Raw genomic sequence first — 27,240 nt, forward strand, 5'->3', positions numbered from 1 at the left:
CTTAGCATTGTGGATTGCTATCGTGAGTATCTTAATATGAATTTCTGGTACAGTGCACTGTTCAAAGAAGTGAATGTCGATAAATTAATACGACAACATGCAGGAAAAAAGAGGGAGATGGTCTGGCTTTTTATGTATACCCCAGTGCACTTGTGCACAGGTGGGAGGTCAAAGGAAGGAAGCAAAAATAATCACAGGATTAAAAAGAAACAGAGAAACCAACAACTGCCCGGGTTTAGGAGCTTTGTTTTTCCATTTAACGACACAGAGGTTGAGAAGTGTCATGTCTATGTAAAAATACCTGTATATAGATAGACACATACTGCATATGCAAATAGATATACGGGTGTGAAAGTGATCTGGTGGTTTAACGAGAACCAGCGGGGAATCAGGCAGATTCAACCTTGAGATCAGAAGGACTGCTGTAGTTAAATTAGTAGTAAAACTTCAGGAGAAGAGAGCTGGTGGAATAGTTTGTAATCTTTTAAGATAGAATTAGATACTACATTTTGTAAGATGTTCTTTAGTCAAACTTCTGGGAACAATTTAGTGGGTTTTATGGAGAGATTATAGCTGAGTGACTGCAGTAGTTGCTTCAGGCTCTAGAATATGTAAATCTGTAAACAATATTTAAAAACTCCACATTTGCAGATATGTTTCAGAAGGACAGGTCCAGTGTCTTTTCCAGGGGCCAGTGTTGTTTCCACGTTAGCATGGCTTCATGTTATGACTTAATTACATTTTATTGCTGCTCTATGTTGTTATTGTGCACAGCAGTTAAACACTGTGAGCTGAGATACTGGGTTTCAATTTCATATGTACATGGGATTTATTTGGATGATTCTCCACGTATTTTTAATTGAAGAACAGGTGTTCCCTGTAAGCTAAATGGGTATCCACTTACCCTGGTTTTACATCGAGAATATATTAAACTTTGCAGTGTGTGTGTTTGTTTTCATTTCAGGTTTCATTCAGGAAGAATATTACTGATAAAAATCTTTGTTTCAAGCAGCACAGAGGAGAAGTGCTCAGCTGCAATTGAATTTGTGAAGTGTTTCTGTTACAGTTTTGTCACTTTTATAGCACTCCAGTGAGGGACAAAGAGAGCACTTCTCCTAACATGCATTTTGACTTCAGACTTGAGCCTCTTACTATCTTCTTTTCTAAAAGTTGTTTCAGATATAAATGTGGTGATAAAGTTTCTTGAAGCTTGATGCTTTTAGCTGTATATTCATAATTTTGTAGTTCTGCATTGCCAAGTACCAGCCATCAGATCTGTTCAGAAATTGCAGCTCACTCTCTGGGGGGGTACAGAGCAGCCTTCCCTGTCTTGTTTGTTTTTAATGAATTGACGCTGACTTGTAATTGCCTGGGAGAGTTTTTGTCTTGCTTCTGGTTGGAGTTAGATGTTAGATCAGACCTTAAGAAGAAATTCGTTATTAAGAGGGCAAGTGAAGCCCTGGCACATGTTGCCCAGAGAAGTTGTGATTGCCCCATCCCTGGAAGCCCTGGAAGCCAGGCTGGACAGGGCTTGGAGCAGCCTGGTCTAGGGACTGGCATCCCTGCCCATGGCAGGGCATTGGAATGAGATGACCTTTAAGGTCCTTTCCAACCCAAACCATTCTGTGATATTGTGAGTTGTGCCTGACTGACACAATGACACAGAACTCAGAGATTTTGGGCAGCTCCAGTCTAAAAATCTGTTGCTTCAGCATTTCCAGTTTGATCTTGGATGTTTTCGATTCAGTGCCAATGGGTAGATTTAACTGCTTTCTTAAATTGATTTCTGGCTCTTGGGTGTTCAGATTCTGCGTGGTGGAGGAGCTGTGGTGGGCTTTTGTCCACCCAGTTTGGTGTGTGCTTCTGAAAGGTACAGCCATGGAGAAGAGGGTGCAGGTGTTTTTGAGGACGTAGAGGGGACATCTGTCTTGATACAACTTTCTAGAATACTGGAGTTCTGGTTTGCCTTCCAAAAATATCATTTGGGCTTGGAGGCGTTCCTAATCAGTGGCAGGCGGAAGTCAGTATTGATCCATAGTCATTTGTGTTGGCTCTGGGAGAGGAATCATTGGGGACTGTGTATGCAGGCTGGCAAGGATGTCCTTTGGCTTGATGATCCAAGAGAGGTCAGAAGAGAAGTGATTCAGCTATCCAGCTGAAGGAATTTTGGCATGCTGCTTGGGCCCAGGGATAAATCCTAAATAGCTACCTTATGCCTGTCTGAGAAAAAGTCTTTCCAGATCTGATGTAGTGTATTCCTGTCTTAATGTGGTGGCTGTCAGAGTCTCCAGCATACAGCTGGGCAGTTCATGCATGGAAGGACTTGTTGCCTTCAGTTCTCCCTTAGAGGCTTATAAACATTAACTACCCAGAGGCTACTGATTTAGATAAGCATGCTATAAATTGACATGGCATGTAAATGAGCGATCATGCTGTGTTGTGGTGATTAATGTAACTGTAATGGCACACATTATCTCCTAAAGTTATGATAACCTGGGGAAATCACTTAAAGATAACCTGTTCTGTCTGTTCTCCTCAGGAAAATATCTGCATTTTGGCTCCACATAGTTTATCTTTACTCCTAATGCAAAACAGAAAATTAAAGAGAGCAAACTGCATACTAGGACCATATTCTAGCTTGCACTGCATTTACTCCTGCATGTTCATTTTCTTATGCAAAAAACCTGCTTTTGAGTTGCCTTGAGACTGGCATTTTTTAATTGGTACTCTCCAGAAATCATACTAATTTTGTCCCAAGCTTAAGATCCAGGTGTCAGTGCTGGCACTTCACTAATTGTTGCTGAACCTCTCATACTTCTGTCATGCTGCTAAGGCCCTGGCACTAACTGCTTGAGGCTTGGTTTGACTTAAATTAATTCTTACAGGAATTTGTCTTTGTTTAGCTTTTCATTCTGAAAGTATGTACTTTCCCTTGCAGGTTTTGCTTGTGCCATAATTCAGTATTTGTTCCTGTTTCTAAACAGAACAGCTGATGAGTGATCTGTAGGTACAAGTTTCAATAATACATGTATAGTTAAATTTGCAGAAAATTTTCTTTCTTGTTTCAAATGAAGTTTAAAGCAGAAAAGGAAAAACAAAAACTGCCTTTGGTTTTCTTAGTTTCTTATTTTGATCCAAATCCTGAGAGAGCTTGGATTTTTGACTGTGAAGCATTAACAAAAAACGCTTGAGTTTTATTTTAGAATCCCAGATGTTTGGATTCAAGGTACATTTCCCAATTTTTACTTTGGAATCCTTTGGGCTGTCTACCCTCTTTTGCATTCTGCCACAGAAACTCTGTCTTGCTAATTCTGATCACTCTCTTCCTCTCCCTGCATTTTTGTATCAGGGATAATAGAAGGAGGAGCTCAGGAATCCTTGAGGAAAGACAAACTGTAACATGTGTGTATTCCTGGAATAGTTGTTTGACCTCTCATGAGATTAGAAATGTCTTTTTGTGAAGGGGCTCTTGAGAGAAGTGAATGAGTTGGGGAGGAGGCTGGAGGAAGGAGAAAAAGATCTTCTCCTAATGAATGCTGGCAGTCACTTGGCAGGTGTGGGTACAGGGCAGGAGGAGGAGTTCAGTATCCATCAGCACAGGCTGGAGTAAGTGCTGTGTCTTTCCAGGCTGAAAGCAATGCCGAGCTTTAGAGAGTGGGGCTTCTGGAAAGCCTGCAGGACTGGAACTGCAGTGGCACACACCCTCTTGTGGCAGGAAGGGACAAGTCCCAGCACAAACCAGTGTGGCCTCTTGGTTTTTGTGCTCAGTGGTTTGCCTTGCTTACTCTTTTGTGTTCACTGAACATCCCTCACTCAGGTGCACCACGTGTGCTTTCTTTCACTTACCTCTTTCGTCTTTCTCTTTATGCAGTGCTTGAATCCGTTCTGTTTATCTTGCAAATTCTAAAACTTCACCCTATTTCAATCTGGTTTTATCAGTATTTGGATTGTATTTAAACTGTGGGCTTTACAGTGCCCTGTGTCACTAAGTTGCCAACATATTCAAAATATGTCTTACAGACTAAAACATTTACAGGGGCAAAAAAGCTGGAAAAATAAACAAGGATGCTGAAGAACACAATGGTTTTGTTTCTTAAATGGCTTAAGTTAGTCTGAACTACTATGAAGGGGTCATGTATAGATTAGGGGATAACATGCTGCTTTTCCCAGCTGTTTGATTAACCAGCTTAGAGATGGGTCAAATGCGCAGGAGCAGAGCACAAGGAAGGCACATCATCACCTTCTAAGTGCAGAAAGGGCCCTATAGCATGTATGCAGTTTATCAGATTTGCTGCATAATAAGCTGTATGCTCCATTCAGCACTCTAATTAACCCAGGAAAGCTCTCTGGCTCAGTCTTTGCTGATAGCATGAACCTCACAAAGCCAGGCAGTCTCACCAAAGTACCTCTAAATAAGATTAAGCAGAGCGAGTCAACCATGAAATAAAATGTAGGCTAAGTGTCGAGCAAATACTATTATTTGCTTTCATTTAGTACCAAGTTCTGTACTTGGCATGAGGTGTCGAGGCATTTAGTGTGAGTAGCACTGGCAACTCCTAGCAAGTGCTGACAGATGAGACCTTAATCATTAATGTTTCTCTGTACAGACAAAAATAACCAAGAGTTGTATGACAACACTTACAACAAGTTGATGGTATTTGCTACAACTCTTAAGCAGTCCTGGCTCCCGCTGATGCCCGTCAGGATTGGAAATTACATGTTGGTGGGCTCCTCTGGAACATGGTGGCAGACTGGGTAATGCTGAGATACCAGAGGAAAGAAAAAGAGCCAAGTCTGGTGGCAGGTTTGTAAAATGACAGGTTCCTTAGCCCTGTGCTGTTGCTGAAGATCCTTGTCAGACAGCGGGAAAAGGAAATAGTGTTTAGGTTATGGAGGATAGAGCAGGTACAGAAATACAGAGTCCTGGAATCTATTACCTGTTCGAAAAATGGATCTCATCCTCCTTTCTTTCCCTTTTCAGGTATCTTGCAATATCTTCAGAACTCTCCCACCTAGTGACAGCAATGAATTTGATCCAGAAGAAGATGAGCCCACCTTGGAGGCATCGTGGCCGCATTTACAGGTTTTTGATTATTTACCTCAGAAGAAATTCTTGTCATTGCTTAGTGTATCTAATAATTTTCTCAGCTTTTTTTTAAACCTGTGAATCAGAACTAGTCTGTGAGGCACTAACATTTATTAATACCGTTTATGATTCTAATATAGTTCCTACAGAGATGGGAGAGAACTTCGTGATATTTGCAAAATGTTAGAGCTTTCTTTCAAAATTATATTGATGGTGTCCCTCATATTCCTGTTTTCCTTCATTGATTTAAAAATTATTTTGCTTTCCCAACTGCTTTGATGCACAAGTGTTTTTCAACAACTTCAGCAAGAGCATTGTGAGGATGACACTGCTGGCAGTTTTTCTTTACTGAGGGTGGTTAATATGCATACGAAAGTGCACAGGTGTTGGCAGCTGATCAGAAAAATGAATGAGAAGCTGCATCCCTATCTAAGTTCTCCTTCGTCTCCCCGAGTCAAGTTTTGCTTCCAGGTGTTTGTAGCAGGATGCATGCTCACTGAGTAGCATCCCTTCCTCTGTATTTCAGTTGTTAGAACAAGGGAATTTGAGACCCCCATGTGGAGTAACACTGCATCCACATCTGGAGTTACTAGCACAAGATAATTGTGGACCTGTTAGTGTGTGTCCAGTGAGGAGGGCACAAAGATGATCAGAAGGCTGGAGCACCTGTCCTGTGAGCACAGGCTGAGAGACCAGGGGTTGCTCATCCAGGAGAAGAAGAGGCTCCACGGAAACCTCGTTGCAGCCTTCCAGCCCTTGTGAAAGGGAGCGCATAAAAAATCGGGGGAGACTGACTTTTTACATGGTCGGATAGTGGTAGGGCAAGGAGAGGTTGAGATTACACTTTAGTAAGAAGTTCTTAACTGTGGGGCTGCTGAGGCCCTGGCACAGGTTGCCCGGAGAAGCTGTGGCTGCCCCATCCCTGGAAGTGTTAAAGGCCAGGTTGGATGGGGTCCTGGTTAGATGAGCTACATGGTCTAGTGAAAGGTGTCCCTGCCCATGGCTGTGGGGTGAAATGAGATGATCTCTAAGGTCCCTTCCAGTCCAGACCATTCCATTGTTCTATGATTTTGAATGAAGAACATAAGCTATAACTGGAGAAAGCATCATTGATACTAATACAGTAAATTTCTTTATAGAAAATATAGATGAAGATCCTGTGCGTATTAGTCAGGATAATGACTCACACCACTGGTAAATTTGCAAGAAGTTTGTTTGAGTAACAGTTTGTGGAGTTTGGGAGTTCCTGTGAGCAAAGGAGCACAATTGACCTCAGCCTGAAATGAGGATTTTATTTTACAGCTGCATGCACAATCCTGTGAGCGGTTTGTTTCACTCTTCTGTGCTCTCTAATTCAGAATCTGTTGAAATGTAGGTTCATCCCCCATTTATATTTAAATTTCACAAAAAATAAGAATCTTCAAAACTTCAAGGCAGCTCTGAGGAGCTGTGTCTGCCTGGAAACAGCACATTCAATGACACTGGTGCTGTAGTTCAAAAAGTCACTACTTGCATGGAAATGATGGAATTTCTTATCCAGTGGATGACTTACCATTGTCAAGAAGAAATTCACTGAAGTATTTGTGAGAAGTCGATGGAATTGAGTTCCTGATGATTTAGTGTTAGCATTATGTAAGCTGTCACTTTGCCCACAACTTATTTCTAAACCTCTCTCCTGCTTTTTGATTTCCCGTTGCTTCCTTTGAGAAGTCCGAGATCACTGACGTAAAGCAGCAGCAGCAGTTTTGCAGCATATTGCTGTCATGGAAAAGTTTAAAATGATTTTAAAATGTAATTTTTACGCTTCCTTTCTCCTTTCAGTATCAATATTCATACTCACTAAAGACAAAAAGGAAAAAGTTTTCAATGGCTGCTCTTTATGAAAAGGTTCTGCAAAGAGAATGGCTGGCTGGTAGCTCATTATCAGTGACAGATCAGAGTTGCTGTCTTATGAGGCCACAGCAGTCTCTGTTTCACTTCACTTCCTCGTTCCCTGGTTTTTATACTCTTCTTTTTCTCCACTAAATGAAAAGTCTTGCTGTCCCACTGAATAGTTTAGGTAGAGATAGAATTGCATGAAAATAAGCAGATTTTCTCCAGCCCTGAGGCTAATCTTTACAGTAAGTTAGGAACTTCTGAATAAATTCTGGTTTGTATTCTTCTTCTGTATTTCAAGTTGTACTAGAACACTACTCTAAGCAGTTTCTAATTTAATTTAAATATTTCCAGCTGTTTCACCAACCCTTTCAGAATTGTAATGTCTGTATTTGATGTGACTTCAGCAGTTCAGAGGGCAGTTTAAATGTGCTTCCCAATTACTCTAGGAAACTTTACAAGATGATAACAAGCATTACAAGATGGCAGTGCCTGTTCTTGGTGATGAATGTCTTTGACTGGAGTTAAATAAGCAAAGGCAGCTTAAAAAGCTCATGTAATTAATTCTAACTAAAGGTGGCAATTGGATAAAGGAGAAAAATATTTTCCATTATTTTAACCCTTGGTTAAAATAAGGAATTTTCCCTTGGGGAAAAATAAGCATTTAATCTAACAAAATAACTTAGGGAAACACTAAAAATATAAAGAGCAATTAAGTCATAAACTACAAACCCATGTTTTTTTTATTTTTTCTTTTGCAGCTTGTATATGAGTTTTTCATACGATTTTTGGAAAGCCAGGAATTTCAGCCCAGCATTGCCAAAAAGTACATAGATCAGAAATTTGTATTGCAGGTAAGCTGGTGTGTTGTCTTTAAAGGCTTAGTGTTGCTCTTGAAAAAAAAATTCCTTTAAAAAGGTTTTGTTCAGAAGTTGAAAGTATAACTTTATTTGCAACAGAAAAAGGCTAAACCAGCACCTACAATGAAAGTTTTCAATCTGTGGAGATAGTGGAAAAAGGTGTGTGTGTGTGTTTATATGTCAGTCTCTGTTGCTATAGATACATAAAATAGATGATTTGGATCCAGTTTTGATACCTCAGTCAAAATATTTGACTTTCTGGTTTTGAGAGGGAACTGAAACAGTAATTGAAAAATGAAAAGTTTGCTATCAAGTAGTTTCAAAATGCTGCTCTCTCTATCTAGAGAGACTACTTAAACACCAGTTTTAATGTGTCTTACTTAATATTGTTTATATATACAGAGGTGGTTGAAGGAAGTTGTTTTCTGGGATAAGCCAGGACACTCCACAGATACATTTTTTGTCTTCAGATTTGACAGCAGGCCTGTCTTGAGGTTTCTTTTCCCTTCATCAATTTTTGTATAACTGCAAAGTCAGAAAGAACTTTGTGCTTGCTGCTGTCTATAGCTTGCTTTTGAAATCAGGGGAGTTTAGAAAGATTAGTTAGAAAAGGGAATTCCTTGCCGGCTGACAGTTGAATGAGAAACAAACTAGAGTTGGCAGGAGATGCTCAGCATTTCTGAAGACCTTTCTCTTGCCCCGTATCACTTGTGGAGCTTTTATTTTCCCCTCTAGTGCTCAGGCAATAAAAGTTGTGCTTTTACCGTTAATGTATGTTGTTTGGATGAAGAATACCTGAAAAACGTAGTGAAAAGAGCAATTTCTTTCCTAACATTCAAAGTTTTGAAGAAAGGACTTCAATTTCCTTCTCAGTATCACAAGACCACCTTCACCCTATGAAAGCAATAGGATATAGTTATGTTTTTATTTTATCCACCTCCTAAATACAAGAGAATTTTTCATCTGGATCAAACTTCTGGTGGTTTCCTTTTTGTTCATCTCAGTAGTGATTTGAACAAGGAGGTGCACCAATGTGTTCATCCAGTACCTGGTGGAGATAAAAGAATATGCATGGTAAATCATTCCTGACAGGTTTTTGCAGGCCTGTTTTAGTTTGATTAGATAGAGCACGATTGCATCAGGATGAATGCATGTGCTCTCCTTCAAAATCTAGTAAAAATAATTCTCAGATGCTCCTGTTCTGTGCTGCTGAACTTGGTCATGACTGGCAACATCCCACTCACACCCTTTTAAGACTTTCAAAACTGTCAGTTTGGCACAGGAGAATAGGTCTAAACCAAGGATCTTAATTATTTTTTTTTTAATCCTGCTAGTTTTCATTAAATCTACTAAATGGAAGAATAATATCTACTGAAAGAGGTGAATATGAGATTTTAAAACCTACGTATAAGAAAATGTATGATACGACAATTAAGAGGTCAAAGGAGTTCTAAGGGTTCCTATGTTCTTGCCATGTGGTTTGGTGATGCACGTTTTTGTATCGCTGTGCACAGTGTGTCAATTTAAAATGCCCATTTTTCTATAAAAAGTTCTATTCAGCCATATATAGAGATGTATATATATACACACACAAGCAAGTAGATATATTTCCATGTGTGTAAATACTTTGTGGTGAGCTGTAGGAACTGGGGTGGCCTTCCACTTCCTGTTGTTATTTGTTGTGTGTCAGGAGTAACTCCTGAGTATTTGCAACTAAGACCACTTACACAGGAAAGCAATTTGAGACTTAAGAAAATTAAGTATGTTGGTGTCTCATGACACTGACAGCCCAAGTGGGACAGTATTTGGAATCAGCTTTTTCTCAAAACTGATTTTTAAATTTTTTTTTTAAATTTTAATGAAGTGTTTCTTGGCAGTAAGGATGCCTTTATGGAAAAAAATATTTAAAAAGATACAGTTTTTTTAATGGACTTTTTTCAAACTTTTTTGCTTGTTTACTTGCTTTTTGCATTTGTTTTTTTAAGTATAGCTGTGTTTCTGGCTTTCAGCTGTATGTTTTAATAAAATACTGTATTTACCAGTGTAGCTGTTCATTTCTAAAGCCTGCTTATGTACAGTTTGAAATGGTTGGCAGTGGTTGCTAAGAGACATACAATTCAAATATATCCACAAGTCTCTGTGTTATGTAGGTTGCTATTTTGGAAAATTAATTTCCCTTTTCTATGTATGTTTAGAATAGTCAACATAAATTATAGAAGTCTTGCAGCTCATCCATAAAAATAAGACTTTACTGTTGAAACCTGATAACAAATTGGACATAGCAGAATAACTGTCTTATTTATTTATTTTTTTTTTAATGAGACACTGAGTCTTAGTTTAGCAGTGTTTTCAGAGAGGATCTGCATAAGAGAACTGGAAATATAAATACTTTTCAATCCAGTAAGAAAACGAAAAACCTAAGTGCTTCCAGCTGTTTGCTGTCTTAGGGTGAAATGTGCTATTTGGGGAAGGATGAGATGACTATTTATTTATTTAACTCTAGAACTAATTGAACAAAGTAATGTGTTTATAACCTCTGGAGGGCAGCTGACAAACCTCATACTTGCCTCATGAAATTCCCACCACAGATTCTTACTGCAAGGAAAATACAGTGAGGTCTCATTGCAAGCCACAGAAATGTTCAAAACAATGAGGAAGAATGTGTGCATCAATCTTAGACCTGGATGTTAGAAAGCAAAATCCCAGACAGTGTAACAACATCTAATCATATTTTTTCTTACCTTTTTCACCTCCTCAAAGTTGTGTAGCAGTTTAACAGAGATCAGGTGTAGCATACATACACTGACATATCTACTTGTAATAGGTATTTATAATTTATCTGTTTGGGAACCTAAGATAATCTTGTTTTCTGCCACTCCTGTAATGATTTTCTGACAGCATCTTGCCCATTTGTAAGACCTGTTTGACAAACTGTCTTTATTTCTCCTGCAAGACAGGTACTGCTTGACAGTTAGTTTCTTTTTCATGCAGGACAGATAGGGTTGCTTATAATTACTAAAAATTACCTAAAATTCCCTGTTTTCTGCATGTTTGTGGCAGTTGGTTGGGCTTTTTGCTTTTAAGTAAAGTTTACCTCTGAATTTATTCCATCCACCAGAATAGCCCATGTTGTGGTGTCACAAAAAATGAAGAAGGTAGCTAAGGGGAAGCTTATCTTTCATGGCACAGGATTCAAGGGGAACAAAACAAAGATCTGCTGCTGATATTCCTGATTTCATGCAGCTTCAGGTGTCAGTGTTTGGGATATATTTTGTACAATACCAGACACTGGAATACCTCTCTTGACTGAGTCTCACATAACTATTTTGCAGTTTAAGAGCTACTTAGTAAATGTGGGTTTTCTGTTGTTGGGTTTTTTTTCTTTGTTCATTGTTTTGGTTTGTTTTTTTTTTAATTGGCATTGATAGTGAAATCACCGTTTTGTTCAAAGTGAAGGATTAATTCCCTCTGATGCTTTTGATTTGTGTCAATTGGTGGAGATCCTGTAACAGCAGATCCAGTGCTGGCATGGACTTCCCTGTTGAGTCTTTCCACAGTGTGAAGGCCATGCAATCACTGGGAAGGCTTAAGAGCTCATCATATAAATTACAAGCAATTAGAAAAATGTGACCTTGACACAATGTTGTAGAACAAAGTATTAGAGCAAATGAGGATGTTTTGGTTCTGCAGAGTCAGGGAATGGTGGATTGTAAAAAGCAAACTGTCTTATCATGTTTATTTTTCGGGAGAAGGAAGCATTTGGGAACCAGTTAATCACAAATTTATTATTCTGAGTTTTGTGATGTTGTACTGAGGTTCCAGCAGATTTTTTTTTTAATACTGGATATCTACTCTTTGGGTACCATGGATGTCAAATTCTTTCATTCACGAGTTTTCATGAATTCAGTTTCATACAGAAGTCTGTGTGCCGTACTTGTCAAATGTCTCCTGTTTCAGTTCTCTTTTTCCTTTAAACGCAGCTGTTGGAGCTGTTTGACAGCGAAGACCCTCGAGAACGAGACTACCTAAAAACAGTCTTGCACAGAATTTATGGCAAGTTCCTGGGTCTTAGAGCATTTATCCGAAAACAGATTAATAATATTTTTCTACGGTAAGTTGTGGAAGAAGGTGCTTTTCGCTTATGATCACTTTAGGAAACTGATATATCGCTTATATTTAACTTTTCTTTTTTTAGATTTGTTTATGAAACTGAACACTTCAATGGCGTAGCTGAACTGTTGGAAATTTTAGGAAGGTAAATGGGTCTTTATTTATTATCTAACTCGACTTCCCTTGTGGACACGTCAGGATAGTGTCAGATTCAGAAGAAGTATTACGATAATCCCTGATTCTGAAAACAGATGTGTGCACATGCTCATCTTTAAGCCCATGTGCAAATCTCTGTCACATCTTTGCCAAGAATATATAACTGTATGCAAGTTATAGCCAAAGTGTTGGATTGATTTTATGTGTATGAGTGCATTAATTAAGGCACACTTCATCCTTACATGCTGTAGGATTATTTTCTTCTGAGCACACTTAGCAGAGTGAATGTTTTGAGTGAATCTAATTTTGGTAGGTTAATTACTCAAGACCACCTTGCTTACATGAATTTACAGACCACATAGACAAGGTCTTATCTGTTTGGCAACAGGTTTGTGCAGCTGTTTATGTGATTATTTCTAATGGGAGCTGGATTGCTACCTAGGTATGTAGTGCCCTGCTAATATACAGCAGGACCAAAGTCAGCACCTGTTTACAAATGCTATTTGTAAACAGGTGCTGACTGCTAAATATATTTTAATCTAGGAAGTGCTTGTTCAGACCTCAGTATTGCTTTCTGTGATGATGACACTAACAAGTATTTCTTTTCTGATTTTCAGTATTATCAATGGTTTTGCTTTACCTCTCAAGGCAGAGCATAAACAGTTTCTGGTGAAGGTGCTGATCCCTTTACACACTGTCAGGAGTTTATCACTCTTCCATGCACAGGTAGAAATTACAGAAATATTTTTTTGCTCAGTAAGAATTATATGTATATTTTTTAAGGTTGCTTTGTGAATTTCATTACCTGCACATAAAAAGTGGGGGGAAGTTCTGAAATGTGGAAAAAAATACAATAGATTTTTTCAAAATTCATTCAATATACTTTGTATGATAAATATCTAGCTTCTCTTCTGGTGAGATAATTAAAAGAATAACATACATCTGTAATATTTTGGAAATTTTATTTAGTGGTTAAACTCTCTCACTAGGTTTTCCTCTCTACTCTTTTCTCATTCTCACAAGTGTGCCTTTCCCATCCTCTCTCCCAAGAGGATGTTTGGGTTTCCTTAGTCTTGTGCTGTCAAGGCTCTTCTTCACCCTGGCAGCCTTCTGAATACTAATACCCACATTTTTGCATTTAATATTCTCCCTCACAGATTCCTTAATACTGCATTTATGCTCTCATACATCTTTTTATACCTCCAGCTTTCATGACGTAATTTTCCCTCTGATAACTGCTACCTGTTGCCTTTCTCTCTGATTTTCAGATAGTGCAGTATTTCTTATGGTGATAAAGCTCTGCTTTCTAAAGATGTTATTCCAGGTTTTAGCTGTGTCCACTCATCTTGCAAGAATTCTCACGACTTTGCTGTATAAAATTAGTAAAAAGACGCAGTTAAAGAGAATAGCAGAAGCTTCAAAACATTGTCTGTATGACTGTATTTAGAATTCCAGGTTGTTCTGATTTTTATTTTATATGTTACTTTGTCACTAATTGTTTGTGTAAAGTGTTCTGTTGTTTCTTATAAACTGAACTTTGAGTGGATTTGCACAGTGCAAACTGCATCTCAGTTTAAAATTTGATGCAGTTTGAGAAAGCTGAATAGCATCTTGCCTTAAGTGTCTCTTTTTCAAAGAATTAGGGTTTTGTGGTTTCTTTATAGAAATGTTCTAATTTTGTTCTCTTAAATTCTTACCTCTTTACAGCTGGCGTATTGCATAGTACAGTTTCTGGAGAAAGACCCCTCACTCACAGAACCAGTAAATATTTCTTTCATACTTCTTTTTTTTCCACTATGAATGGTTTACCCTGTTGAGAGTAAAGTAAAAAATCTAACTTCTATTTCCTTCTAATTTAGGTCATTAGAGGTTTAATGAAATTCTGGCCAAAAACCTGCAGTCAGAAAGAGGTAAGTGATATGCTAGTATTTAAAAAAAAAAGTTATTTTGCTCTAGAACATAATAAGCAGGGAATCTTTAAATATTTCCTCATTGATAGCACATGCTGAAGTGAATCTTGGTCTTATTTCTTGTTACGATTTTTCTATACTTTAATTCTGTTTTTGTGAACAATTTTGACTTTGAAAAGTTTGATAACTGTGGTTTCTATTCACAAAATAAGTACTGGTATTTCTGCAGAGAATTTTTTAGAAAGGAGAATGTAAACACAGATGAGGATAGGTTGGAAAACTGTTAGATTTGGAATTATTTATATGTGAAGGTAGTGTTTTTCCAGTGAGGATGAAAGATACTTTCTGTGGTGTTTACCTACTAAACATGTAAAAGATGCAGTTAAACATGTGCATTTTTGTTTCAGGTGCATATCAGTTTCCCTAGTGAGGTTTTGTGGAATAGCAAAACTGTTATTTTGAATATTGCTCTCAAAAATGAAGTAAAATTAGGAGAATCTCCTTAGTTATTAAAGTTTAAGCCTTGGACAGATCTTTGTATGAGACAAGGTTTTCAGCGTGGATATATATACTGGTGCAATTCTGAATTTCGTTGTAAAAAACCACTTTAAAAGCAGCACTTGAAGAAATGTTTTAAGGGACTGAGTCGAGAAGCTGCTAAAGGTAGAACAGGGGACATTTTTTGAGAGAGGGTCTTACTGAGCTAGTGAGGTTTCCATTTCTCCCTGGAGCAGTAGAATTTGAAGGTTACCAGCATTCTGCAGAACAAGATGATTTGGAGGTTTGATACTCAATGCTTTCTTTTTTGTCTTTAGGTCATGTTCCTAGGAGAGCTGGAGGAAATCTTGGATGTAATTGAACCATCACAATTTGTCAAAATCCAGGAACCCTTGTTTAAACAAATTGCCAAGTGTGTCTCTAGCCCTCATTTTCAGGTCAGTGGCAGAGGTTATTGTTTGGATAGGAATGTATAGTCTTCAGTTTCAAACATAACACCCCCCAAATGTAAATATTATTTTACGTTATGTTTTTACATACTTGTCTTCTGTCAAAGAGGATATGTTGGGGTGGAAGGTTAAGTCTGAGCTCCTTGAAGACTTGTTAGAAGTGTTTGGGGTTACAGCACAGAACTTGTCCTTCTGAGCCCCTCACAAATCCTTAACATGTGTCCAGGCAGACTTTGAGCCCTTCTCACTGTGAGTGACTGGTCCTGGCCATATAGACCATGGAGGATGTATTTGCTGCGTGGTTTTGGTGCAATATTACGCAGTTCTTGTTTTCTGACTTGCTTCCTTCTAACCACGTAACCACATGTCTGGTTAGAGGTGACAGAACCTGTGGCCTGTTTTAATCACATTGTATAATGGGAAGGAGGGGAATGAATGAGATGTAAATGGATATTGAAGAGGATATAGAGTTCATGGCCTGTAGTGTCTCCACATTAAGCCTGGTGATCTGTCCTGGCACAAAGACAGATGTGACTTTTCAGCTCTTCCTTGGACTGTGTCTTTTTTGTCATAATTTAGATCAGCATCCTCCTTCCTACCCCCCAGCTCCTCTCCAGGGTAATTACTGTCCTTAGGACCTTCCCCACACCTAAAGTTTCTCCTCTCTTATCCAGCCCAGCTGCTGGGCTTTTCCCTGTCTCCTTCCTCTGGTATTGCAGCAGTGCTGGGATACCAGAGGAAGGAGAACTGAACTCTTCCTGATTTTCAGGGAGAGGGGCAATGGGAAGTCTCTCTGCTCTCCCTTTCCCTCTCCATCTGCAGCACTGATGCTGTGTCTGCACCCAGTTTTTGGTGAGCAATATAACACATGGCTCAGGAAATAGAGAGTGGGTGCTGTGGGATCAGAACAACAGGATAAAAACTTAGTTCCATTAATGTGTGTTATGCTACTGATTAGAGTTGTTTAATTCCAAAAGTAATGACTCCTGTTAGCTGATCTTTGTGAAGTTTCTCTGTGATTAGTTTTTCCTTCAGAAAATCACAAAATTACAGGTATCTGAATTCCTGTTAATATTTTATTTCTTTGACTCAAAGGTGGCTGAAAGAGCGCTGTATTATTGGAATAATGAATACATCATGAGTTTGATAGAGGAGAACTCAAATGTTATACTTCCCATCATGTTTTCCAGCCTTTACAGGATTTCTAAAGAACACTGGAATCCGTAAGTTTGTGCATTTATGCTTTATGTCACCATTTGATATCCCACTGATAAACTTAGGGAATGTCTGCTGAAGAACATCTGAATGGGAGAGATCCAGGCTCAAAGCTGCTTTGAGCAAGTGCAGCTCTGTTAATGTCAGTATATATTAGTCTGCACTTGAGTTTGTCTCAGTGTTTTTAATTAACTGTTATGTGTACAAAAATGGTTACCTTGTGGGATAAAAATAGACTTTCTCACAAGTTGGAAACAAGAAGAAATTAAATGTTACATTGTTATTGAAGGAAAAATGTTGCTCATCAAGTGTTTCTCCTACTCATTTTTTTTATAAATGGGTTGGCTCTGATTGTAAATTGTCTAGAAGATGATCACTTGGCATTAATAAACTTTGTGGCTGTATCATAGACTGATACCTCTGGGAGACTTTTGGTGTTGGCATTTTTTTAAACATTCATGAAACATACAGACATCAGTATGTTCTTAGGTTGGGTTGTTTTTTCTAAATTTATTTAAATACAGCTGTTCTCTATTACAATAATTGAGCAGTTACTTTATAGTGATATCCTGATAATTAGGTATTTTTATTTTAAACTGAATGACCTAATTGTTTTCATGAAAAATTCTATTACAGTTAGATGACATATATCCTATATTTTAGTTAGAAAGTTTTTCTAATTCAAGATGGTTACCATTTAGTAAACACAGGATTTTTAATGAGCTATGCTATGTTCAGGTCCCAGTTGCTTTGAGACCTTACTGTAAAATATTTCATCTTTTCAAACATTGGTCTTTTTGTTCTGTACCTAGTCAAACCCTCAAGTTTGTGTGCTTACAGGACAAATCTAATGCTGCTGGAAAGCTTCTGTAACTTAACACTGATCACAAAAGAGCACTTTCCATGGCACAGTATTCCAGTACCAGTCTCCAACCTTTTATATTAGGCAATGGGATGCTTCTGGTAATGAGAATATTCCAGTATCCCAGTTCACAAAGTTTTCATACCCACAGAAATTTTGTTACACGAACCAGGCAAAGATGCATCGAAAATAAAGGAGATATTTAAAGAATTTTTATATTTATAAGAAAATTTTTCACGTAGGCAACAAAAATGAAAGTTTATTTAAAGAGATGAGAGAGACAGGGGTGCGTGGGAAATGGCACATAGTTTGTGTGCTGTAAGGATTAGCTCCAAAGGTTCCTGGCACTTGTACTGTTGATTCACTGCCTCTTGGCTAAAGAGCTGTTTCTTAAGCAGCCCTGGGTCTGAATATGGCAGCCAGAGTAGTGGATCAGGAACTGTGAAAGGGAAAATGGATATGAACTGTATGAGCACAAGGAAATCACTCTTGAAATACAGCTTTGTATTTTGCATAGATGCACTGAATATTCAGCTTCATAGAAGAGTCATAAGGAAATATGAATCACTCTCATTTTGTGTTTGAATTCTATTCCTTCTGCCAGCGTTGATGATTTGAATCTCTGAAGTTGCATACAGAATTGCTCCACAGCATGAGGGAAGAGTCTGTAGTTATATGTAATAGCTTTCTGTTGTTGCCTTTCACCCTAGAGTTTTGGCCTGCTCCATTTCAGTAGTAAGCAGGGACATGAAAGCTGATTCTCACCTTTAAGTATGTTAATCAAAAGTAGTTTCACTGAAATCGAAGAATTTACATAACCATACTTGCAGGAACAGAATTGGTCACAGAAAAGCTGGGAAGAGAAGACATTTTTATTTCACGTTTGATTTCACCTGAAACTAATGGATTCCTTTCTTTCTTCTTCTTCCATGTTTCACAGGGCTATTGTGGCTTTAGTCTACAATGTGTTGAAGGCATTTATGGAAATGAACAGCACCATGTTTGATGAGCTGACAGCCACTTACAAGTCAGATCGTCAGCGGTAACTTTTTAAAGCTTTTTTTTGCCAGCTGTGCATACAGCCTGCAGTTTAGTTCTCCCCTTACACTCAGGTGCAATTGCATAATCTCACACATAATAGACACTGCCCCATTTTTGTCCTTGCCTGCTCGTTAGGCTTCCCACTGCAGGATGTGAGATTGTGTGCAGGTTGTTCTTTAGCCTTTATTAAATACAGGATCCATTGCGTTGCTTGGGAATCCACATTCCTCATGCAATTCCTTTTTGACTCCACATTCCAAAAGATGTAGGTGTATCAAGAGCTTCAATAATAAAAGAAGAACAAGGGTTTAAAGATAAGACTTTGCTTAAAGACTTTAAAAAAAAAAGTTACACTGAGGTTTGGAAAGAGACATGAGGGAAACCCCAAAGATTTGATTTTCCAAACTGCTGTTTGTAGGCTGGATGTGGTCTTAAAGCAAAGAGACATCTCTCAGCCTTTATGTTCTTATTCAGAGGTTCTGCTGTATCTGAGTCTTTCAGCATGCAAGATCCATTAAATACACCACTCATAGAGGCATTAGTTCAACTCCAGTGGCTCCTTGTCTTTTCTCCTACTTTCCTTAATCTTTATTTCTCAGTTACAGTGCAACATCTTTTCTCAAAAGTTTCACCTTATGCAAAGATTAGGTGAAAAAAAGGAGGAAATTTCAGGACCTTTGAACAGTTTGCAGCTTCATTTAAGTCATACCTTTGCTGTGACTCACAGTTCCCCCAAGCAGTGCAAAGGACACTGCATGTCAGCAGAGGTTTTTTAGGTAGTCCAACCTTGAAAGTCTCTTGGCTGTTGTAGTTATTTGATTTGTGTGACTGGAGTCACACTGGCCTTTCATTCCACTTTGTTCTATACCCCAAAAAATCTGCACATAACAGGCTAGTTCATTAATATGGTGTTTTACTTTTAGAGGCTTGTTTAGAGATATATTTGAACTAAGCCAGATATTCTTAATATGTATTGATAAATAAGTGCCAAACTTCTAGTGCAGTTGAGACAACACCATGTGGTTTCCTAGCGAAAAGGCAGAGAGTTTTAGGACTGATGGTCTAATCCAGCTGTTCACTGAGGCAGCTTGGTGACCTAAATCAATTTGTGGTTGCACTTTGCCCCTTAAGATGAGGAATTTTGCTCTGAACAGGACCAGACACTGCAGTGGTGTGTCTCATGTCTGGATAATGGCGGAGGTTTAGTGGCTGAACTGCATGAAGAATTTATTTTGCACCTGCTGACATTATTTCCTACCAAGGCTGGTGCTAACCATTTATCCATTTTTATTTACTTCTTATAATTTTAAAACATGAATGTATAAACTTTTTTACCTTACTGTTTCCAGAAAATTTTTAGCATTTAATAAAGCCACATTTCAAAAGGATAGCTTTGATACCACTACAAGCTTGAGGAGAAATACGTTCAATATTACTGACTAGGATAGGTCAAATAGGTAAGTGGGGTGAGGTGATCATCCTCTAACAGGCCTTTAGGTAAGCAGGCATGTATTTCCTAGTGATTAGAAGATAAATATTGGTAAGTAGCCTGAAAATGTAAGGCTATTTCACTTATTTTTGTATTTAAAATACTTTCTCGTAACAATAGGCTCTTTTTTTTTTTTTCTTTACTGTTCTTCAGGGATTTATCTGAAAGTTGTTTGTATTTTTTTACATGTTCAAAATCCTCTTGGGAAATCAAAATCCCAAACAAATGAGCCAGATGTTGGCATTTTGACTGAAGCAAAATGTGTAGGAATGTTTCTAATCCACTGAAATACTTTTCAAGACTTGTGTAATGTGACTGGCAGAGAATCTGTGTATCTGTCATTGTTAGATTTCCATTTCATCTAAACCTACAAGGTGATGTAATAGAACTTGAAAGCATTTTGTGCCTTGCAGTATCGAGGAGATTTATTCACAGTAAGCTATGGCAGAGACAGGAAATTTAGAAAGCAAACAATGCAGGTAAAGTAAATGTTAGGTTTGCTGTTTAATTTCCTCAAATCAACCACTGAAGTCTGTTGATAAAGCAAATGCTACATAGATCTTGCAGGAATTTGGTGTGGAAAAAAGAGTAACTCACTGAACAAAAGACACATCTTGTAGGTTGAACTTTGCCTTGGTTGGTGCCTAAGCTATAGGGAAGCCAGCAGTCAATGTAAGTAAAAACAGTGATTCTAAAGGAGTCAGGGAATGCTTTCCAGAAAGTGGCTGTGATTTATAAAATTATTTATATGCTTAAATAAATATAAAAATAATTAAACAACTTAGTCCAAAATGTTAATTTTTATAATTTTTACAGATCAATTCTGTAATAAAAGTCCACTGGGTTTTTTAATTTCTCATTGCAAATTAATGTCTTTGAACACTGTCACTTTGCTCAGCTAATATTTTAAGCTCTTCTCATACTACTTTGTTTAGTTATATTTATGTAGGTAACAAAGAAAAAAAAAGAAAATATAAAAAAAAATTAAGTATGTTAGGAAAATTGCAGTTGTGTTCAAGAAAATTAGTGCAGCTAATTAATGTCAACTGTATGTTTTTTAACATAAATATTATACAGTCTTCTCTCCTGCTAACTCTTTGTTTTATTTCATCTGTCAGTGAGAAGAAGAAAGAGAAAGAGCGTGAAGAACTGTGGAAAAAACTGGAGGATTTGGAATTAAAGAGAGGTCTTAGACGTGATGGAATAATTCCAACTTAACAAAAAAACAAAACAGCATTATTAACCTGTGGAGTCACACATTTATGTAGTAGAAGATGGAGCAACAGTTTTCTGTATTGTGCAACTTTACAGTAGATTTCACATTTGTTTCATTATTACAACAGCACTGTATATACCTGTCTCTAAGTAAAGGAAAAAAATAAGGACTTTAATCCAAAGTTTGGACAACAGATGGACTTCTCAGAACTTTGCAAACATAATCATTGTTTTAACCCTTCTTTAAAACCAGTCTTCAAAGATCTGTTGATGAAAATTGCAATGTCAGATTCCATTGTCAGGACCTGTTCCTTATTTATCGTTAGCAGAGAGTATAATACGACTTTCAAATGTGAACAATCTTAAAATTTAGCTTGTCTTTCTGCTAAACTGTTACGTGTATTTATAGTAAAAGAGAAAAAAGACTGTCATTTCCTTATGAGTTTGTGTAACATCCTCCTTCTCTGGATAACTTTACTGTAATTTGACTTTCTTTTCCTTTTGCACATCTTCATAAGTTGAATGTCCATTCAGATCAGGGCCATGAAAAACAGTGGTCCTGAATAAAAGTTTTGTTTACTGGTGTGAGCATTTTTTTAGTACCAGGCTGTCTCTGGTGCTTCCTTAATTTGAACATTAGGAGTTAAAAAACAAGTAGGTGATAAACATAGTAGGAAAGGGAGCTTTGGATTTGTGCACCTATTTATTGCAAATCCAAATTAGTGTCCACAATCCTTGGGAAAAAAGACGGGCAGTGGTAACACCCTGGACTTCAATACCTAACCAGTATTAGTGATGCAGCATTGGACAGACGTACCAGAGTTGGTTTAAAAACACTAATGGCTAAATTATTACAGTATGTTCTTACTGGACCATTTAGGAAGAATAAAGACACATGCTAAACCACCCAAGCGTGAAATTGATCTCCAATGGTCATGGGTCTAATTGGAAGTTGAGTTGAGATTGCAGTTTGGATAGTTTGGAGTTGTTGCCTTACTTTTTAAAATGTATTTATAAAGTGTTCCAGCAAAAGAGGATGTAGCCTCTGAGAAACATACTCTAGTGTTTTTGTGGTTCTAGTACTATTACTCATCACAGTACCAGCCCTATGGTCTTAGCTGGAAAGGATTCTGGATAATACACTTCTGCATTCTCATCTGGATGCTCATTCCTAACTACTGTATTTGTTACCAAAAGTGGTTCTACAAATGCTACTGAAAAAAAATTCTGGAAATCCTAATGTTCTGAGTATTAATAATAAAGTTTAAAATGCTTTTATATCAAAGGTGCATTGTGACCAAATTGTTTAAAACAAAAGAGAAAAAAAAATACAAAAACAAAGAAGAGGGCTGTATTATAAGTATACATTATTGGCTATCTGCTTTGTATTTGAAAGTGGAATCTTACATCTTTGGTAGGTAAAATGCTGATAAGACTTATGTACAGTATATATTTAGCTAATGCAGTTGCATTATTCTATACCGGAAGGTATGTGTTTCAGGATTTTTCTCCAGGATGCTTTTGAACTGTTATAGACATATGACAACGGTGAATTGATAATCCTAAACCATCAATCCAGCAGTATTTACAGTATAAAAATGAATTGGTGTTCATGAGTCTTTGTGATAGTTGCAAACATGAATTTATGACCTGTTGCCATTGATAGAAATACAGTATAAATACAAGCTTGTATATTTTTCTTCCTACCATTTAAATATACAGTAGAATTTGAAGTTTTCTTGTTTTCAGGCACAGAAAAGAGGTAAAAAAGAATTCCCTCCTAGACTACTGACTGTTTCAGGATTATCAGGTCACAGTTTGTACTCCTGGGTCTGCACACACAAATGTTGTAAACTCAAGGTTTTGTAAGAACTTGACACTGTTAATTCTGGGGGAAAAAAAAAAAAGTGGAACTAGTCATATGCAACACCAAACACAACATGATTTTATGGGATTAATATGAGCTTCTTTTAAGAACATTGACTGGGACGCAATGTAAATTAGGCAGTTACTGTCATAGTTGAAACATTTTATTTTAAAGTGCTGAAGCAAAGGTGCAAGCTGAAATACTGAAGATTAAATAAATTTATAACAAATCATGTCCCTTAGCCCATTGATTTTGACAGTCTTTTATTTCTGTTACAAAAAAACCCCACCAACTTGCTAGTGTGATTTCTGTGTGAAATGATCATTTCACAGTACAAGAGTGTGGACTCAAACTCATGCTCAAAGACTATGTTCCATTGTGAAAAACTGAGAAAGAATGGAGGAATAAAACTTCATGTTTTTCACCTGGTGGAGTAAAACACAACAATGTGAAATTAGAAAAAGCACCTTGTCCTGTACTTAGAGTTTAGGTGAGTGTTGTTTGTTCATAACTATTTTTGGTTTTGCCATGTCATTCTGCTCTTGGTCATACAAAACTGACGAGAACCCACTGGGTTGCAATATTTCATTACCTCTGCCACGGGGACAGTGGGGAGTGTCTGAGGTTTCCAGATGATTTATCACTTCTGAGAAGGGATGTTCCTTTAAGGAGGAGGAGATGATGTGCTGTTGTTCTGAAGTCACTTGACTCTAAAGGCTGGGTGCTGCACCTGAAGAAGCACTTGCTGCCAGGATCCCCCGTGTGCCGCCCTCCCAGCGCGATGTCCAGCCCCGCAGGGCTCCCACTGCTCCCGCTGGAGCTGCACAAGGAAGAGGAAGGCAGCCCATGGGCCTAAGTGTGATCAGTGTATCATAAATTATACTTTTGTTTGCTTCTTGAGTTCCACAAACCACCTTTGTTTGTGTCAATGTTGTTCTTGACTGCTCGTCCGGCAGGCATTGGGTTGGTCCTGCGTGTCCTGGGCCATATTGGTCTCAGGGGGAAGGGTTGAGTGCTGTCTGCTCACAGGAGAGAGCTGCAAGGGCATTGGGTCATGGGGATGTAACAACTGTACAAGTAAAGTTCCTCTCATACCCTCTGAATTGACCACACGTTGCTTTCTTCATCTTGCACGTCTCCCTTACTGTTTTCCTTTCATGGCTTTCCAGTGTTTTTTGTCTCTCTTCCAAAGGATGGAATGCTTTAAATAAAAGTATTCTAATGCTATTGGAGGGTTTGCTAGCAGGGTTACAGTAAATTTAATCTTGGTTTTGTTAGCATAAGTAAAAGGGTTTAATTTATTTTTTTATCTGTTCTCATATATGGAAAAATCAAGGGTGTTGGAGCCAAGAATTGCTTGAGTAAGAAATGCAGCAGCTGTACTTACATTATATGTGCGTAAGTACAGCCTTAGGCTGTCTCACTCGATGGAAAAGAAAATAGATTAGGAGCTCTAAAAAGCTGTTTCATGAGGAGTGCGGAAGATGAGATCCTTCTCCCTCCAAGTAAAACCAACCTAACTTCCTTTGAGTTCCGTCTTTGAAAACAAAGATGCTCTTTTCTCTTATTTGTGTGACACCACTCTCTCCCAAAGCAGTTGCCCTAAAAGAAGACAAAGGTGACGATGCTCGAGATTGGAGAATGTTTTTATTTACATGTGGCTTTTTTATTTTGCCTCATGTGCTTCCCTTAGCAGCTCTGGAGTGAGCCATGAATTAGTTATTCCTAGTTGGTATGTGCAGCAGATTTTATGTAGCCCAGTTTTCCAGTTTTCCATTTTGAAGTCTATGAAACAGCATCTTGAAACAGAATGGAACTAATTTTGATTGAAAACTTTTATCCAAGTGTTGCTTCCCATCCACAGAAGCGTGCACTTTGTATCACGACCTCTCTAAGAGTTTTTGTTACTTGGATCACCTGCTGTAAATATGTTGTATTCATAACCTCATGGAGCCACGAGGAGTTTTCAAATATAAATAGTACTGATACATTTCTTGTTGTCCTATTTTTGATTGTAGTATAGTGAATGACCTGTCATGCTTTTTGTTTCAAGGCTAGCATTAGATCCATAGATCTTAATATTTTAGCATTTCATTGTTTAAGCAGGAGAGGGCAGCAAAAGTTCGTTTTTCCCCATAGGAATGCTCTGGTCCCAGTACTGTTTTTAAACTTAGATGCATCTAACTATTTGTGGGTAAGGGGGAAAAATGAAACATTTTTTATATATATTAAAAGGTGCATATGAAAATATAAAGACTGGTCCAACCAGACTGTGAAAATGTCTTCTACTCTACATCCAAGTAATAATAAAAATATCTTCCACCTCTGGATAAAGTACAAGCAGGTCTTAAGCTCTTGGATTCAAATGTCATTCTTTGGAAACAGTTTACTTTCTTAAAAATGGTATCAAAGAAACTCAAACTCAATGGTGCTCCCAGCTATAAATGTGTAATCTTCCTCTTTTGCACATGCTCAAGAGGCTCTGTACTGTGGGTGCATCTAAATAAAGAAGCAATGAAGTGTTTTCCAGGTGCTTGGCTTTTTTTTCCACCTCCTCCCATGTAAACTTCATGAGCCTTTTCAACAGTGAGCTTGGAATAATCAGGTACCCATCTGTGTATATTCAACGTAAGGACTCTTGTCTGGAGAAAAAAAAATCCAAAAGAAAAACCAAGCAATGAGGTGGTAATTTAAATTTCAGCCGGAATTACCATAGTAAACACTCGGTTTTTATTAAGTTAATTTTTTTCAGAGGTCCTCTGATGATGGTGAGTATCCTTGTACCTCACATAACTCCCCCTGTGAGGGAGGTCAGGAGCAGTGGATGCAGGAAAGGCATTAAAGCCACACAATGTTTTTTAGGAACCCTCTGAGCCTCACACTTTGCAGTTGGTGAAGGAATTTGTTCTTTTATGGCAGCATTCTACTGTTTCAGTCCTCGTGCTGTTCTGCCTTGCAGTTTGGAGGCGAAGGGAAAGGCTGAAGATGGTGCATGGGGGAAACCCTCTGGAGAACCATGGATAGAGCCTGGAAAGGGGCACTGCCAGTGAATGGCTTAGCAGCAGTGTAGGAGAGCTGGTTGCTTCAATAAAATGAGAAAATATTTATTAAACACCTGATTTTTAAAGACCACGTTTTTAAAATAAGTTACTCCAATAGTCTAATCCTTAATTCTTTCCATTTTTTTTTTCCAACTTAAATTTTAAGCTGGTGGATCTTGCCTTTGTCAGAAGAGCTCATTATCACAAATCTCTTTAAATACTTGTAAGACAATATTCAGATCAGTTAACAACTCCACATCTCTCTACTTTCTTGTTGCAAGGCAAGTATTTTCTAAAGGAGTTAAAAAAAAAAAAGAACATGCAGTAAGTTGGCCTCCAGAGTAGGATTTGTCTTCTTGCTTGCAAGTTGGAAATCAACCTTTACAGGATTGGAATTAAAAACTTAAATTAGTTTCCTACTTTTGGTAAGGATAATTGCTTTGCTAATTTTTCATCTTGGTCTTTCCTTCTCAGGGATGTTTTGGGTCCTCATACAGCAGCAGAATGTCTGGTTTATCCTGCATTAAGTTTGGATCTCAGACCACAAGTGTGTAGCCTACAAAAGTAATTTTGTGTGCAGGTAAAGGCTGTTCCCAAGGCTGCATTAATTAGTGCCTCAAGGTACAGTGAAGGAATAGCTCAGGAGTTAAACTGGAAACTGATACAAGGTCTCAAATTATGGTCTATGGTTTTTTTAAAGATTAAACACAAGCTGAAGCAAATATCCTGAATTTGTTAGTAAATACCTTGAAAATAAATGTACTAGGCCACTGTGAGCAGTGACCACAGGCTTTTCTGGGAATTTCCATGACATGAAAAATGGTCATACAGAAACTTGATCTTGCACTATTTTTATGATTGATTGGTTTTGTTTCCCCCCGTTGTCCATCTTGTCTGTTCAGTATTAGCCCCCTTGAAGTCACTGAAGGTGTGAGAAGTTGGGGGTCACTTGGGAAGGATGAAAAGCTTGAGATGCATTTAAAGAAATGTCTATTTTTATACAGTGGTTCATACTTTGATACACACTTGAAAGTGTCTGGGAACTTGGCATTATCCCTGGATCTGGGAAGGGCTTCCAAGAAGAGAATGAGAAAGGAATATTCTACACAACACCTGAACCTTGTCAAAACTTTTACTTTGCAAGCTTCCCCTTGTGTAAGAAGCCTCTGCGTTTCCCTGACAGGGGAAGCAGTGACCCTGCAGTGAGTATTCCTGGAGTCCCTGGCCAGCAGAGGATCCTGGGGCATAGTGGCTCTGAGAGCCAGGAAAGAAAGATCTTGTGTTTGCATGAGGATTTGTGCAGCCCTTCAGCAGTAAAGGCAGAGGTTACCTGCAAACCTTTTGTGAATTGAGCAGGCTCGGGTCAGGTTAGAATCTTCGCCTTCTGAACCTTCAGCACACATGGCTGAGCTGTGTGAGCAAACTGGACAAATGATCCAGCTCAGTTTTTGGTTTAGTATTAATTCTGCAAAGTGTACTGAGTAGGATTACAGTTTATGCTCGTCTGTCATCCCAAAGGCTGTGCAGCGACTCCCCTGCTTTTTTAGATATTTGGCAATGGATATG

The 27,240-nt window shown here is 38.1% G+C and overlaps 1 protein-coding gene across 4 annotated transcripts in view; it reads left to right on the forward strand.

The window, feature by feature from the left end:
* The window catches only part of PPP2R5E (protein phosphatase 2 regulatory subunit B'epsilon), a 71,417-nt gene extending 46,260 nt beyond the window's left edge, over window positions 1-25,157 (forward strand). For 3 of the 4 annotated variants that reach the window (XM_008637271.2, XM_017738825.1, XM_017738826.1), the window contains exons 3-13: window positions 4,982-5,083; window positions 7,723-7,815; window positions 11,802-11,932; window positions 12,017-12,076; window positions 12,705-12,813; window positions 13,795-13,848; window positions 13,947-13,997; window positions 14,813-14,932; window positions 16,040-16,167; window positions 17,962-18,063; window positions 20,670-23,732. In XM_008637271.2, coding sequence (XP_008635493.1) covers window positions 4,982-5,083; window positions 7,723-7,815; window positions 11,802-11,932; window positions 12,017-12,076; window positions 12,705-12,813; window positions 13,795-13,848; window positions 13,947-13,997; window positions 14,813-14,932; window positions 16,040-16,167; window positions 17,962-18,063; window positions 20,670-20,769 — 1,050 coding nt within the window. In that variant the 3' untranslated portion in view covers window positions 20,770-23,732. Of the gene's footprint in view, window positions 1-4,981; window positions 5,084-7,722; window positions 7,816-11,801; window positions 11,933-12,016; window positions 12,077-12,704; window positions 12,814-13,794; window positions 13,849-13,946; window positions 13,998-14,812; window positions 14,933-16,039; window positions 16,168-17,961; window positions 18,064-20,669 lie in introns of all 4 variants that reach the window. The other variant, XM_008637272.2, reaches the window with a different exon arrangement.
* Window positions 25,158-27,240: the final 2,083 nt, after the last annotated feature.

This window comes from Corvus brachyrhynchos, unplaced genomic scaffold (genome assembly GCF_000691975.1).
Source record: "Corvus brachyrhynchos isolate BGI_N302 unplaced genomic scaffold, ASM69197v1 scaffold245, whole genome shotgun sequence".
Lineage (NCBI taxonomy): Eukaryota > Metazoa > Chordata > Aves > Passeriformes > Corvidae > Corvus > Corvus brachyrhynchos.